At 46.4% G+C, this 16687-nt stretch overlaps 1 protein-coding gene across 18 annotated transcripts in view; it reads left to right on the top strand.

Annotated features, from left to right (window-relative positions):
* The window catches only part of SGCD (sarcoglycan delta), a 354229-nt gene extending 344873 nt beyond the window's left edge, over nucleotides 1–9356 (top strand). For all 18 annotated transcript variants that reach the window (XM_074604512.1, XM_074604497.1, XM_074604504.1 and 15 more), the window contains one exon: nucleotides 325–9356. In XM_074604512.1, the coding sequence (XP_074460613.1) occupies nucleotides 325–498 (174 nt within the window). In that variant the 3' untranslated portion in view covers nucleotides 499–9356. The remainder of the gene's footprint in view (nucleotides 1–324) is intronic.
* Nucleotides 9357–16687: the final 7331 nt, after the last annotated feature.

The raw sequence follows: 16687 nt of genomic DNA on the forward strand, positions 1-16687 counted from the left end.
CGTGTGGACCTGAACCGTTCGTGCTCCCCACCTAGCAGCGTGGTGGGTTAACCCAAACACCGAGGTGCCCCAAGAAGCTCTGAGCCAAAAACCCGTGGTGGGTAGATTAGCAGAAACAAACGGGACGTCTTAGGTGGCTCATGGCACAGGCAGATCACGTGCTGGCCCAAGATTTATCAGACTCTCCCATCTCAATACACTCACCTACCCAGTTTTTGCAGCAGCTGGGGTGTCCTAAGGAAGCGTCTTTAAACACAAGATCAAGAATAACAGATCTCCACTAATTCTCTCTCTCTTTCTCTCTCTTCCCCCCTCCGACTTCAGATAACGTTGAATTCTGCAAAAATCAAACTACCTAACTTGCCTCAAGGATCTTCCTCTTCCGCAGGGTCCAGGCAAAAAATCTACGAGCTCTGTGTGTGTCCCAATGGGAGGTTATTTCTGTCTCAGGCAGGGACTAGCTCGACCTGCCAGATAAACACAAGCGTCTGCCTTTGAGAGACAGTTTGCAGTGGGGCATCGCAGGCAGCACAAAAGCCAGTTCTGGTCTCACAGATTGCAGCTGCCAACTATTTTTACTAGAACACAGAAAGCCTATCAAAGACTTTTTTTGTGTGTGCGCGCGCGTGTGTGTGAATATATATATAAAAATATATATATAAAATATATATATATATCCTCTGTGTAAAACGATGTTTCAGTACAAGGAATCCCAGGGTGACCCTGTTACATTTGTGTAGCATTTCTCTTTCCCACACCAAAATTTACTGGTACAATCTGCTGAATTGGACTCGACGCTCCCCTGGACCCTTCTGTATTAATATAGTCTAATGATCACCCCTCGTTTTTGATCATGTTCTCAGAGCAATGGGATCGCTGGCTGGGCAAGACCCTGGAACCGATGTAGACCCACCAACATACAAAGGGAAGAGAAGCATCTCTGATCATTTTTGCACCATTAAATCAGTGGCAAGAATAAAAAAAAAACAACCCCAATAAAACAGCCAGATGTGCTGTACTGATCACCTAGAGTGATCCAAGATACTGGAGGTTAAATTACACTCTTTAATTTTCACCTGAAGCACGGCTCCCTTTCGGGAGAGATGGATTGTATTTGGCCAGTAGAAAAGTTCAGATCTTCTTCCTGGAATAATCACGTTTTTTTCTGAAGGGGTTTGAGACTTGACTGCACGTGGCAAAGGATGCCTTGTGCTATTCAGAGGTGACACATCAGCTCTAACCCTAACCTAAAGTCATCTCTGTGCTAACAAAACTGGGGATGCACTTAGTTCTTGTAAGGAAAAAAATTGTGAAAGTTGAACTAAATAGAAAAATCCTGAACCTCCTTATTTAACAGGTGTCCTGGATCACCCTACACACTCTCCATTAGCACCTTTAATTTTGAAAAGATTCGGTGTGAAGGTGCGAAGATTTAAGATTTGCATATTGCCTATCAATGCCTATAGAAACAGAGAAAATTACCTATTCTACCCATGGAAACCGAGAAAATCATATAAAATAGGTGTGTCATGTAGACGCTATGCCAGACTTTTGTCATCTTTCTTTTCAGGATATGCAGTCCAAGGTCACTTAGATTTGATGGAGACTGCAAATATCAGAGATGCTGACAATGAAACAGACTGTTTTTTAAAGATTTCTAATGATTGTGACAAAGCCAGGTGACTGGAAAACCGTGGCTTTGGATGCTGGTTCCTCTAGAACTTGAGACCCAAAAACTCTGTGGTTGAATCTCTTCTTGGTTGCATTTTTCCTTATTTTAAAGTCTAGGAGTCACGTATGGGCAGGATAAAACGTGCAATCTGATCCGGTAGCATTACTTACACAGTTCAATTTTTGAAAAATAATGAGAAGAGTCGAGGTCGTTGAATTCTGACCCATAATTGCATACACATGCATGCAAAAATCTTTGGGGGAAAAAAAAAAGGTACTAATTACTGCAAAAGTGTCCAAGTCGCAGTAAGTCTCATGAGGACAGCAAGGTTTCTAAGCCACTGAGATGCTTTTGAAAATATTACCTCATGTGCAAATATGACAGATCTGTGCCCATCCCTAGTGATATCTAAGCAAAGCTGGTATTTTTCAAGCGACCTTCAAGATCAAATGTAGCTGACAGAAATATTTAGAAATAATTCAGCCCATTCCTTTTTTACAGATTTCCACGTATTTTCTCGTGGTCTGGAGAGTACCAGGGTTTCATTTATTTTTCTTTTAAATTAACGGTTCTGGCTTATTCCAAAGCTGGCTGGACTCAAAGGAAAGATTTCTGCGGAGTTTAGATTAGATGCGTTGCTGCCTAACGAAGCAGCTGTCCCATAAAATTTATTCCTGAAAGAGGATCGGATGATCTACTTTTATTTCGGCTATGCTTTCTGGTTAATTAACAAATTCAAACTATTTGTTAATGAACGATTCCTGTAATTATAATGTCTTGAGTCAACGTTTGAATGCAAAGGGTCACCCAGGATAACAATTGTATTGGGACACAGGACTATACCATCTCTGTTCAAAGAGGGGAATTGTGCCTATGCCTTAAGTCAATGCACTCAGCAAGGAGAAGCACATCATATTTATCTTGTTATTAAAACTAGTTTATTTGGGGGGAGGGACAGGAGGGTGTCTTGGGAACTGGTTGTGCAACTTAAAACAGATATTAATGAAATGCATTAAGACTGTAGGGGTACCTAGAGTGATACAGACTTTTTTTTTACCATGTTAAATACAGCAAAATACTGTGTACGTTACCTCTGGGACCACAACCAAAGTCCCATTCACAGTCCTGCATTTACTGTAGGTTTTTTTTTTTCCTTGTTTCGTTTAATACCGATCACAAACCTTGTAGCAAGCACGGCCCAATTCGTAAACAAATCCCGTGTGAGCAGTTGTGAAGACACGTGCAGCAGGAAGAGTACCCGGTACGGAAAAGGAGTGGCGTTAACTTTGCCGTCCCTGAGAGCATTCACGCTGGTGAGAAAGGCAGGGCTGAGCGCAGGGACGGACCCAGCAGGGATGCTGCGCCCCGATTTCCAGGCTCTGCATCCCATCCGAGGGTGGCCGGTGGCTCCGTCCTCACCCCCGTGCACCCTCTGGCTGCTCTGCTGAGGATTTCCATCCCAACAAATTGATTTTGAGTGGCTGGTTTTCTCGGCTGGGCTCTTGGATGAGGTTATCACCTTCTTGTATGATGAAAGCCACGAAAGTGCTTAAGGACATTCAGCCATTTATTTTGGTGTAAATTTCCATGGGGGAGCTCCTCACACATCAGTGCCACCACTGCAGACGCCTCTCTGAGGTGATCAAAGGGTACCTTAATTATGTCTGCGCAGAGGAGGTCTGGTCGCTTCAATACATTTTACAATCATGTTTATATATTAAAAAGCATAAAATTATACGTTGTGTTGAAAGGCAAGGAATTGTTGCTAGAAAGATTGAATCCATATAGAGACTTGTAAATCATCTGAGCCCCACTCGAGTTTTAAGATGACAGTTCAGATGCGGCTGCTTGCGCCGGCCATTTCATTAGTCCCCTGCTGATCAGCGAGGGGCAAACCAGAGCAAACAGGACTGCGTGTCCGAGATCCCGAGGCAAAAAACAGGCCTTTTGGTTAAAAAGCAGCATGCAAACACATCCAGCTGTCTCACGCTTCACAGTTTGTTGTTGGGGGCTGTTGTGGAGTGACCGACTCACCTGTTGGATGAGGCAAATGCGCGAGAGTCCCTTTTCCTCCTGCCTTGCCCAGAAATCCCTCAGTTCCTGTACCTGTACGGGTTCGTTTTCCCTGAGTCCATTTAAATTAGAGCCTCCCTGGCTGGAATTTCATCCATATGCTCTACCCGCCATGGATAAAATGCCAAAATTGAACAAGGGTTTGTGTATTTCTTTGTGACTCGGGCCTGCAGTTTAGTTCAGTTGAGCATTTGCTGTTTGGGGAGATGGAGTTTATCTCAAACCGGAGTTTCGTTTTACCTCCCAACGCCAAGGCAAGGCTGGGGTGGATGGTGGGTTTGTTTCTGCTGAGATGCTGGTGACTTCGCGTCCTGAGCTGGGACGGGAGCTGGACGGGTGACAGTCCAGGGCAGTGGGACACTGCCAGCCCCTGGGGGGGCCGTGGGACCGAGCCCTGGCTCCGCGCTGGGTGCAGGGCTGCATTGCAGCTGGGAGCACCGACACCCATGGAAGTGCTAATCAAGGGACTGCGATGCTAACGTCGATACACCCGAGGCAGCCTCGAATACTGGGGGTATTCATCAATGCGCTTATGTATCGCAACCCTTATCTTTATAGGGCTTTGAGACCTTGTTAAATTTGCTTTAAATGCAGCGCTTTAGACAGCAGTCAGGAAGGTGACTGTCAGTGCTCACCTGCACCTTGTCCATGTGTACGGTGTGACCCTTCTGCCACCGTAGGTGAGTCGGGATGGTTTTTCTAAAGCTAAAAGACTTTGCCATTAGCAAAAGCAGAGATAGATCTTAATACTGACTCTACAGCTGTATCCATTCTCCAGGTTTCTTTGTGGGGTTTTTTTGGTTTGTTTGTTTGTTCGGTTTTTTACACTTTTTGAAGTATATTACCCAGTAGTCAGTGAAATGGGTAGCTTAAGAGTACAAAGAAATGTTAACACTAAAGGAAGTCATCAAAAGGGGAAGCCAGTAACTTCTAAAATATGCGTAAGGCCTCTCCTAGGTGGACATTTTTAGAAAACCAAGTATGTGCAAGAGTGATTTGTATTTGGTTATCTCAGTCACGTGCTGTCAAACAGCTGTATTTTAAGTGGGGTGGGTTTTTTTTTCTCCTTTAATCATAACCGTGACATTGCACAAACAAAAAGGTTTAAGGCATAAGCCTAAAAATACCATCTGCAATATACGGTATAGCAAAATGGTGTCTAAATAAAAAAAAAAAAAAACCCTCCCTAGCAATTGCTCCAAGGTTAAAAAGAGATTCCTGTGGAATTTGTGAAGATGTCAGGTTAGTTCACATCATATCCAGTTTGCAAATACAGATGTTCTTCAAGGAAATTAGCTTTTGTTGTCATAAGATGTGCACGCACGCACAAATATATAGATACACATGCTCACATACGCTTGTTTACAGCAAATGCCACTTTTCTTTCTATCTGTTGTTACGGCTTTAAGTTTCACGTTGCAAAAGAGAGTGAGACAAAGACCAAAGACTTAGAGAAATTCATCCCTTCCCTGGTTGCCCTCATGCCTGAAATGCATTACCTTTAATGGTGCTTTTTCAAACTGGGCAGGAAAAATACAGGTTTATCGTAAAGCTGCGTTTGAGAGAGTGAAGTGACTCTAACTTTGTTAATGGGGAGAAAAGGAAATAATGTGAAAAAACCTTTAAATGCGTGCAGAGGGTAAGGTTACCTGAAGTTTGAAATGTGAAGAAATAACCCGGAATGCTAAAAGACGTCATCCTGGGCTGAAAGCGTTCCTCAGTATAAACGGAGGAAATGCTCCTGGCTGTGCACTTACCTGCACTCGAGCGTTAGCAGATCGGGAGCTCCGGTGGCTGCTCGGCGAAGAAGAGTAACTGTGCCGTAATGATTTCCTTTTAGAAGTGCATACAGTAACAACAACAACAAAAAAAGTTAGAGGCTGTGCCCTTTTTTCTTTTTTTTTTTTTCTTTTTTTTTTATGGCTGACATTTTAAATTTTGAAATGTCATCACCCAGCATCCACCCCAGCAAGCGCAGGGCGCGTTCCTGCGAAGCCTTGCCAAGCGCTGGGTTGGTGCTTTTTTGAACGTGAAAATACCAGCCTTTTTATTGCCGTTGCTGTTGAGGAACGTAATCGTGGCAACATTGCCGTTTTCCCCGTTTTAACCTTTTTCCTCAGATCTGAAATTGCGGTGGAGTATGGGGGTGGCTGGTGTCCTGCCACACACGGGGCTGCGTGCAGGTGGCCACCAGCCCCCCAGTCCCCATCGTGTCGCTTCTCGATCCCCCAAAAAACCAAAACCCGCGTGAAGCAAAGGCACTAAGGTGAAATCGGGGACTTTCAGGTAAATTCTGCAGAGCAATTGCTGTGTGTTCACAGCGGATGTCACCGAGCTGACGGCTGTGAGCGGAGCAGGGTTAAACGCTGACGTGGCGCTGATGAGGTTACTCAAGCAAGAGCGGAGTGAATTAAACGAGGCAGGTAGGAGGGAGAGGGAAGAAATGGCAAGAGACATCGCTCTAATCACAGTAACGCAGCAAAATTCTTTCTCTGTTTACACTATTATACTTTAAATTAATAACATCCATTTTACTAAATATGGTAGCAATTATGCTTGATCTTTCATGGTGCACGGTGGAATTACTGTCACTGAAACCACTTACAGCTTGGGCCGTTCAAGATTGCTAGGGTGGTGTTTCCGTCCACAGTAACCACAGTGGCTTGAGGCTCGGGTGGGAATTACAGTGAATAGCTCGTGTTCAGAAAGCTTTTAACTCTGCTGTGGTTGCGAAGCCCATGGTTATGCATATACAGCCCTGAGGCTTTATCGTTTCAGATTCTCTCCTCCTGCCACTTGAATTGTATTGCGCCCTTGCGAAAAGCGACGCGCTTGCTTTATACAGGAAAAGATGGATATTTAAAGCTGCGGGATTTTTATCTGAAGCGAAGAAGGTAATACAATCAGGGCGCACCACCAAGATTTCCCATCCCAGTCACTTTAAACTGGAAGTGCGAGTCCCTTAAAAATTAATTTGCTACAAGTGTAATTCCTGTGGCAAAGTTAGCACCGGTGTCACCCCCAGGAAATGTCTCACCTTATTACAGCTCGGAGCCACGCGGTGGCTGGGATTTTCTGCCACGGGTGGGTAGTGCCAGGCTGCCTGTTCAGAGGAAGCCAGATTTCCTTTGAGGCAACTCATCGCCATGGATGGAGTTTTTGTTACTTTTTAACCTGTATTAAAAAATAGGAAGGCTATGTCCACTGTGAAGCAATATGTAATTGTATGTTTGTCTTGCGTTTAGTTGGTTTATTCTCTCTGCCAGCAAGAGAAAAATATCAGCAGGAGAAACTTGCGCACAAGTTTTACATTTACATTGTGCCCTGCTGCCAAATGCTTTAGATAAAAAACACGCAGCCTTAGTTAAACAGTCTTTTCTCGTAAGATTAAAAAGGACTCTCCGGAGCCTTTCATCAGGTCCTGCCCAAATGGGGAGTCTCACCACTTCTAACACGTCGGCCATTATAGGGGGAGGCCCGTCGCAAAGCATAGGTCATGCGCGTCTTTGCATGGAACGGGAATTTAGAATTGCATTGTACTCCCACGTTTTTGCCCCGTTCAAAAGGCTTAACCACCGATAGGAGATAAAGCGTTCCAAAGCCTGCTGCCGCTAAACGCATTATCACTTTCTAAAGCAATGCAGTTTCTTCGGTCTTTTAAAAAATTTCCTCGTAGCGGAGGCCTTGAAACGTCTTGAGGCAGGCTCACGTTGGAGTGCAAAAGAATAATTATTTCTGGGCGGTTCTATTTTTATCGAAGGCTGGATTGTAGATGAAAAAATGTTGCTGTTAGAGTTTCTCCCACGCTTAGCTGCAAACACCACCACCCCCCAACACTACGGCTGGATTTCTCCGGGGCAGCTGCCTCTAGAGCAGGGACTGAGCTCCTTCGCTAAGCCAGAGCCTGAAAATTTTGTCTTCATCTGGGTCCTCCTCTGGGCTTGCACACTCGGGATCAGTGCTGGTATTGATGTGGCGGATAATGAAACACTTCCACAGTATTAATGATTTTACAGATGATCTGTATCTGCCGTCGAAGTGGTATAAATAATGCTGGTAGTTGCTGGTTGCTGTTCTAACAAGCCTTGGACCACCTTGAAGGCATCAGCAGTAACTCCAGAAGGTGCAGCTGCTTTGTCCTGGCAATGCCTGTACAGCATCCCGGGGGATGCCGTGGGGATGGTTCCTCGGTACGCCGCCTCACTCGGGAAGCCTCTGGGGCGGGGGAGGCTGGGGGTGGCTTTGCCCTTTCTCGTTTATCTCCATGCCATGGCCAGGTCCTCTGCACTAGAGACAGCAGCAGGGCACGGCGCCTGCCGTGGGAGGCTGGGCTGGAGCAGTGCATCGGGGCCATTCACAGCAGGAGGATTTGACTCTCTAGCTGGTGTAAATCAGGATTTGGCTGCATTTAACTCACGGGTAGCCGACACCACCTGAGGGTTTGGCCCTAAAGGTTTAGCAACTTTTGTGAAATTAAAATACAGAGTTCAGCTGCCCTGTCTAAACCACAGCCGGGGTGCTCGGGGGACAGCCATGGGACTCCTCGTGCTTCTGGGGTTTCCCTATCACACGGGTGCAGATAAAGAGCTGGAGCCACTGCCTGCGAACGGAGGCGTGCTCATCCAGCATGGCTCCTTGGCACCACCACAAACCGTGCTGGAGTTCAGCTGGTGATGTGGTGAAGCAGGGGGTCTCGGTGGGTCCCGCTGGTGGTAGGGCAGGGGCAGGGAGGAGCTCACTGTCTTGTCCCTTGCGTGGGTTATCGGAGCGAGCGCAGAAGTTAAGACGATCAGATCCTGCCCTCGCTCAGCAGAGTGCGAGCACGCCAGAAGCCTCATAAAGAGCAGAGCTGAGCAATTACATGTGTATCAGAGAAGGGCTCAGTGGACAGCATTCACACCGGGATTTCTCCCCAGGTCAGGGCTTTTCCCGAGCTACGACCCAGATCTCGGTCTGGATCTGCACTATGCAGCAGTTTGGGAACGGGGAAGGGATTGACCTGCTGGAGCTGACTCAGATGCCTTTGGGTTTGGGTTGGTTCTTTCTTTGCCGACCCCTTATTTGAATTAGTTTCCTTGTTCACGAACGCCGATGGAGTCGTCGATATTAACGCAACAAATGCTCCACGTGGGTAGAGCCAACAGCAAAACAACATTGTGCGAGTCGAAGCAAAAGCCCGTTCATCTACAGCAGTAGCGTAAAAGGCATGACCCATACGCGATAGCAGTTCTCATCTGTGATGGTACAATACCTTCTCTGACCTCTACTCTGATCACCACCAATGACCTTGATCGTGTAAACAGGACAAAATGAATTTAAAGTCTTATCACAGTTCTCATTAAGAAATTCAGATTTCTTTGGCTTTTTTTCTTTTTAATTTATGTATGTGTGTGGTTGTGTGGGAAAATATAAAGCTTTTTTGTATCAAATAACATCAATCCTTGCACACTCTATGCAAAATTTTGTAAGCATTGCAATAATGCTATGAATTACACAAGGAACTATTTTAACTTTATTACACTTTCTGTATAAAAAAAAAATTTGTATTTAAATGATTTCAACTGCAATCTTGTAAAATATATTAATAAAATAATGATTGTTAAGAAGGAAAGAGATGTTGAAGGGGTTTTTTTTGTTTGTTTGAGCATGGCAAACATGAGTTAGACCTCACACTTTCATACGTCTGTAGGATACGGATAGGATGTAACTGCGCGTCTGTAGGATACGCCAGACTGGATCACGCTAGTGAGCCATTTCACAGCATCATGTCCCTGAATATGTTCGTGCCAAAAATGCTGCAGAGGACGAAATGAGAAACTCCGCGGTTGGCTGTTGGAAGAAAACCTGCCATCAGCAAAACAAAAAAATCTTGCCTTTGGGGAAAGTTGAGTTAACGTCTTGCTTACAGTTTTCTTGAACTTCTCACCCTTGTCCTAGCATTTGTGTCTCCCAGCCAAGAAGCGTCGCAGGCATCCGAGCATCGTAAACCTCTGGGAGAGGATCGTTTGCTGGTAGAGGGGATCTGGTGCTGCTTGTGCTCCAAACCAGCGGGACCCCGGGGTTTTCCAGGGGGGAGCGGCGCTGGGTGCCTGCATCCGGGAGCAAACCCCCACCTGCACTCGGCACGGGGAGCATGAGATCAAGTCTGCCTGCAAAGAAATAATGATTTTTAAAAAAGAAAAAAAAAAAACCAAACCAGAACCAGCAGCATGGACCAACTCACAGAAAGCCTCTCGAAAACCTCTGGCTGCTTTAACGATCCATCAGTTTTATTTTAATTGGCTTAACTAATCAGATGCTCCTGGGTGACTCTGCGCATGCCGGGCAATCACTTGTGAGGGCATTTTGCAGGAGCTGGGTTTTAAATATGAACTTGTTCGCCCTGGATTTTGTCAGTAAATGAGCGCATTGATTGCGGCTCGTTATCTGAAGGAATAGCGAGAATTCAATCTGGCTGAGAAGACAAGACGTGCGTGCCTTCCGAGTGCACAGAGAGTACGAGCCCAGTCCTCGCAGCTGCGGCTGCCAAAACCCAGGCTGCAGGCATACTTGGTTACCAGTTTGTAGGGGCTACTGTTGCCCGGCCTCCAAATAAGTTCAGTCAGTACTGGCCGGTGGGCACGCACAGGCTTTCTCTCGCTCACTGGGTTTCGGGCTGTTTGAATTTTTTTTTAGGAAAAAGAAAAAAAAAAAAAAAAAGACATCTTTCAGCTGAACTTCAGCTGCAGTTCTTGGCCTGAATTTGGAATTTCTAACAAACTGACAATGAAATAATTCATTCATTAACCCCCCCATTAAGAGGCACATTGGCAGGGACTTCGCGGCACCCGCAGGAGACGCAGCTCCCGGTGGCTGCACGGGCAGCACCCGGCGGCCGCTGCATCCTCCCCCGGCCCCAGCACATCCCTCACCGGCTGCCTGTAAAGGTCTTGGATTTAAGCAGGGAGGAGGTAGGAAATTCAGCCTTAAGAGCAGCATATTTGCAGTGCCCCCACGCTAGAAATGCAAAGCGCGGTACGCGGTAGCAACACTGTTAACCATTTTTAAAAGCCGGGGAAGCTGTAGTTGAAAACAGGCTTTCTCTTTCAAAATTGACTCCTGGGAAAATTATCGAGATGTAATTTCTTCCCAGATATCTTGCCTTTCGCTTTTTGAGGAGTACTTCCTGATTTTTCTTTTCTGTCCTTTTTACCCCCATAGGAAATTCATCGTTCCATTATTTTTTCCCTCCTAAATAGCAAACAGAAAAGATAAACCAAACCACAGAAGAATTACAAAAACAGACAAGAATCATCGAGATTGAATGAGTCCATTTCATACTTTTTAAAATGGTAACAACTTCAACATTTTAAAATTTTATGTGCAGCCAGGTTTTTGTATTTTTCATCTAAGTCTAGTACAGACGAGTTGCTGCTGCTGAAGTTCACTTGTTAAATCAGGGTGATTATTTTTATTTTTACGAACAGTGCCCAGAAATCAGTGATGAGAAGTATCTGTTTTTAACAGGTTTTCTCCAATGCTGTGACCTTGATTCCTGTCTCCTTAAACTGAACAGAAAAATCGTCCTGAATTTAGTGATAAAGGTTCAGACCTAAATAGCTCCGGTGCCAAATGTATCCCAGAGGAAAATTATACGGCCTCATTTAATAGAGAAAAAGCAAGAAGTCTGGCCAGCAGCTAGAACTTGACTCTTTACTGCCGTCATTTCAGAATAAAAAGCAGAGTGTCAGGGTGTAGGTAGTCTTTAAATATTTGATTCACGCTATTGGGCTATTGTAATACACATTACTGAGATGATCTGCACTTTTTGAAAACTGGGGTTTGTGAATAGCCCTTCGCATAGCAGCTCTGCTTCAGGCCATCGCGCAGCTGAGCTTGTGTCACATCAGCTGTGGTATTTTCCCTTTCACACCTACAGGGACATTTTTTTACCCGACTTCTCAGGCTTTGCTTTCAGTCCCGCAAGCAGCACGGCAATGCAGGCAGAAAACAAGCCGGCTGCCTCCTCGCCGAGGAATGCCTGTGACCATCTGCTTCGCTCCATTCAGTGGGTGCATGTAGGGAGGGGGAAAGCACAAAACACCTTTTAAATCTCTGAAATAACCTCATTTGGCTTGGTTTTCTGCCCTCCCCGCTGCAGCACACAGCTGCGGGGCAGAGTTGGCGGCAGCCTGGGCTCCCGCCAGGGCTGGAACCCTCCTGGGGCTCCTGGTCCCACCTCTCCTTCCTCAGCAGCCCTGTTCCCCTGCCACGGCCTGGCTCACACTAGGAAACAGAAATATTCTAAACAACAGCATAACCCACAAGTGTGTGTGGGGGGGTTATATCCGCATTACCTGGCATAAACGCTACCTGCAACTTCAGTTTAGCAGCTGAGAGCTCCAAGCCAGCTGAAGGATGCTGAAGATGACTGAGATGGGATTTTACTCGTTGAATATGGTTCTTACATCTGCTTTGCCAGATTGGGGCGATCTAACAAAAAAAACAAAAAAAAAAACCCAAGAAACGGTACATGCTCATGCCAAAAAGTAGTGCCGTATCTCTGCGTGGCTGCCACTCTCAGCCTCCCTCCTTCGTCCAACCCGCTTGTCCCATCTCCTGCCCTGGGGACGAGGATTTGATGGGAGCTGCTGCCGCTGGGGTTGCTGTGCTGTGCCCCGACGGCTGCAAAATGCCGCGTCCCCAATGCGTTCGGGGCCAGGGCAGGGTGATGGGGAAATGGCCAGGGCTGAAGTAAGCAGTGTTAGAGCTGACGTCGGTCCCAGACAGAGCCACATTTATCGTAATCCCCCCCCAAACACAACCTGCCTTTGCAAACCATCCCTGCAAAGCAGCTGACTGCCAAAGCCAGGGTGATGGAAAAACTTCTCATTGCTTTCCAGTACCAGCAGGCTTAGGAGTAATAACCCACTGATTGGGAAGTGTGAGAGAGCGAGCGAGCGCGCGCGCGTGTGTGTGTGTGTGTGCGCATGGGCATGGGGGAAGTTACATTTCTGAATAATCTGTTATTTTTGTGCCAGTCGTAGCAACTCCCAAAAGCATTTGGGTATTTCAATAAACCCCAATCTCAAAAGAGAGTTTTTGCAACACAATCATCCTGTACCATAATAACTAAATTTGAAAATAACTATCATCTGCTGTAACGAGATTAAAATATCTGTAGTGGAACCATCCGGCTGTGAATGCTATGGGAGCTCTGCACACACACACAGACACACACACGTGATTAACAAAGAAAAAAGAAAGGCGAAAAGCACTGTCACTTCCAAGAAAACCCACAACCCACCACCTACACGATGAACTTTTAAGTACAGAATGCAACATCCAATGAATTATTTATGAATTAATTTGCAATGAAGAGTTTAGCAGTCAAAGGAAACATAAACTGGCAGCGCAGCCCTGCTTGGGGTGACGGCAGGGGACACGAGTGCGCTGCTCCTGTGGCAAGAAGACATTTAGCAGCACACATGATGAGCTGCACACTAAGAAAGTTTGAGACAAAAATCCAATTCCTAGCGAATACCAGCCTGGCATACTAACACCCCGACGTACCTTGTGACCCCACTTGCACCGCGCGGTGGCACATGCCATCGCTCATCCGGTGCCAGGTGACAAACACGAGCGCTTTTTGCGGTGCAGATCCCTGCGGTGGCTGTAACGGCGCTGGCAGGAGTCATCACCCACCACCTCGCACCTTCCCCCACCGCGCTGGGTTTTAAGCTAAGCTAAAACACAAGTACAGCGAGCTGCTGCTTAAAGGCTAATGACGGGACCAAAGAAATTGGGAGATATAAAGGCCACAGCCCGTTTTTAAATTAATTCTTTATAACCAGGTTATAAAAGGGGCTGTCGCTGCCCAGCGCTGGAACGGGCTCTGCCGTGAGGGTTCCACACCTGCAGTGGCCTTTAGCATGACATTAAATTAATGCTTTTGTGGGGTTGGGTTTTTTTTACCTCCATCTCAGCTGGGCTCCCTGCTTTGACCGAGCCCCGGTCCCGATGCTGGCTGTGTGGCGTGCTCTCAGGCTAACCGGTGGCCGCGCACCTTATTTCTCTTAACACAAACATGGATCACGGGCATAAACAAACCTGGATGGATTCCTGGCAAAACTGAGAATTGCATGCAGTGTCTCCTGGGGCAGGGATGATGGGGGAGCTAGCAGGAGAACCCGAAGCAGAGCGGGCAGGTCGGCCCGGGCTGGGCTGTTCTGGGCTTGCTGCAGCTCCTGGGGCATCGCTGGGCACAGACTGTGCTGGGTCACGTTTATTCGTGCCAATAGAGCAGCGGGACACTTCCCAACATCAGTCCTGGCTTCTATAGATTGATCCTAGCGAATATAGCGAATAGCTTATAAATGCTTTCGGATCTTCTTTATTTCCGGAGCAACACCAGAGTCCTGCCTGCGTCCAGTGGGGTGGCTGAGATTGCTGCCCCCTGAAAGCAGGGTACCGCTGAGCATAGTTTAGCTCCCCTTCCACAATGACTTTTATAATGGTCACTTTTTTTAAGATACATGCATCTCAGCTCCCCTTAACCCTGGCCCTGCCTCCGTCCCCAAGCCCGGCGTGGTGGTGCACAGTCCTGACAGCCACATGGGGCAGGGGGGCGTTTTTTGGCAGTGCTGCGATGGAAACCCCGTGTGCAGACAGCCGGCGTTTCTCTGTGGGGAGAAGGACAGCATCGCATCCCCCGGTAAGTCTGACTCACACCTGTGTAGGCTCTGAATGATGAGGCGAAGCCATGATATTTCCCAAAATCAAGGAAGAAGCTGCCCTTTGCATTGTTGTTCCACCAGAAAGATTGAAGGCAAACGCAGAAAGATGCTGTGATAGTTTAAAGACATTTACATCAGCTGACCTTAGGAACCAGGTGAAAAGACACCGTCGTAGTTCAAACTCTGCTCAGACTTCAGCTGTCTGGAGGATGCTCAGTGTTTCCCTCCCGAAGACAGCAGACCGGGCAGAGCAGCTGGGAACAGCAGAGTCAGGGGATGATTTTCCAGTTTTTCCTGCTTTTTCTTCCTTTCTGTTTTCACCATTGACTTCTGTACCTGAAGCCTCTTCGACGTGTGCTTGTTGTCCATCAAATCAAATATTTGGGTGGGACAAAACTGTTGAGCACAATGTGCCAAGAAGAGACCTGTTTTTTGGCAGTTTTGCAGGACAAGGACATTGCACATATAACTATCACGGAGAGAGGTCAGCGCGTGATGAGCTGGGCGGGGGGGTCGTGGATATCAACCAAACTTAAGCCTCATTCATTTTGTTCTTAGTTTTCTCTTTCTGATTTGATTTTTGGACCTCTGTAGGTGATTACAATTAGGGAGCTCAGTAGAGACGAGACACCCTAACTCTCCCCCCACTGCCATTTTAAGACATACCACTGCTTTGCTCTTTCCTCTTCAAGAAGATGCTGGGAGACAGCAAACATGACAGCGGAAATATTGAAAGCTCGGCAACCCTAGAGCAAGTTCAAGCAGTTCCCACTGAAATCAGTGGGCGCTCTCTCTACAGATAGATTGTCACTCCCAATTTTAAGAGACAGAACAGCCAGCTTAAAATGAAAGGACCAAAGTTTGCCATGATGTGACTGACAGTTTGGATTCATCTAAACCATGGGCTGATTTGGCTCAGGAGGGTTGATGTGGGCTACTCCCTGAGAAATACAAGACTAAAACAGCCATCAGGGCCAAAACAGGAAAGGTAAAACTAAATAAATAATTTAGTAATAATAATCTGAGGGCTACTGCCCTCAGAAGAATACTTTCATCCCTGCTTTGCAGAGAATGCTAGGAGGGCTTTAAGACAAGCCTTAGAAGGTGCAGAATGGAGATGGCAGACAATTCAATGGCAAAACAATTCATTCAATAAATTACAATGAATTATTTGCAACTAAAAAACATTTATAAGCTGCTAAATTCCATCAACATTGCATGGCCTATATAAAGCAATCCCTAATTGCATATTAAAGGGGGGCCCGTCTTTTTATGTTTTCATCTGACAACGTAAAAAATAATTAGTTGAGGAGCACATTGCCCAAGCTGGCCCATCCTGCAGCAGGTCTGGAAGCTCTAACACACATATTACAGCACTTCGGGCTGCAGCACGAATTCGGATGCAGCAGGAATAAATGCAGCGTGCTTGGGACCACTGAGAAACTGGGTTCCTCCGTCAGACGCGGAGCTGATCTAATGCTGTAATGGCTTTGGTGTCCTCTGCACCAGAAGCCACTGCCAGGCGGTTGTAAAGTTGCATGGACTCCAGAAAATAACTGTGTCTGACCTGGCTGCAATTACTCAATTTATGAGAGCAGTTAGGACTTGGGGATGTGGTTATTTTACCGTTGACAGAATGGAAAGAACAAGCTTCATTGCACACACCTGACTCTTGCCTTAGGAGGACATAAAGAGAGTCCAGAAATGTTAAATTCACCTCCTACCATCCCAAAGAAATGGAGAATTACCAGTCACTGAGTCCGCATCACCCAAACACCCGTCAGCCAAGTGCCAGCCACGTGGTGCTGCGCGGGAGCCCAAGGCACGCGGGCATCGGCACCTGAACAAAAGAGTGAAGAGCCACAATGACAAGCCTATGCTGCAAATCCAGAAATGCTTTGGCAAATCTAGAAGCAATCGCTCTTTGGTGAAATCTAGAAAAGAACATGCTCCCCAGAGGATATCACAACGGAGTGACACTGGAACTGCCCCGGCTTATTTGGGTTTGCTCTGTGCTGAGATTAGGTTGTATAGAATGTTCTTGTAAAATACTCAGTTTGGTGCCATTGGATAAATGGCCAGTTCTAAATGATACTTGCTGAACAGCGAAATCAATTAGGCAGTGATTTCCCTCCTTGGATTTTTCTGTGGCCCTCAGGATTTTTCACTGTTGGAATTTGTCACGTCCACAAGAAATTAAGCATGGCTGCATTGCTCTAGAGCCGAT

Source organism: Larus michahellis, chromosome 11, assembly GCF_964199755.1.
Source record: "Larus michahellis chromosome 11, bLarMic1.1, whole genome shotgun sequence".
NCBI lineage: Eukaryota > Metazoa > Chordata > Aves > Charadriiformes > Laridae > Larus > Larus michahellis.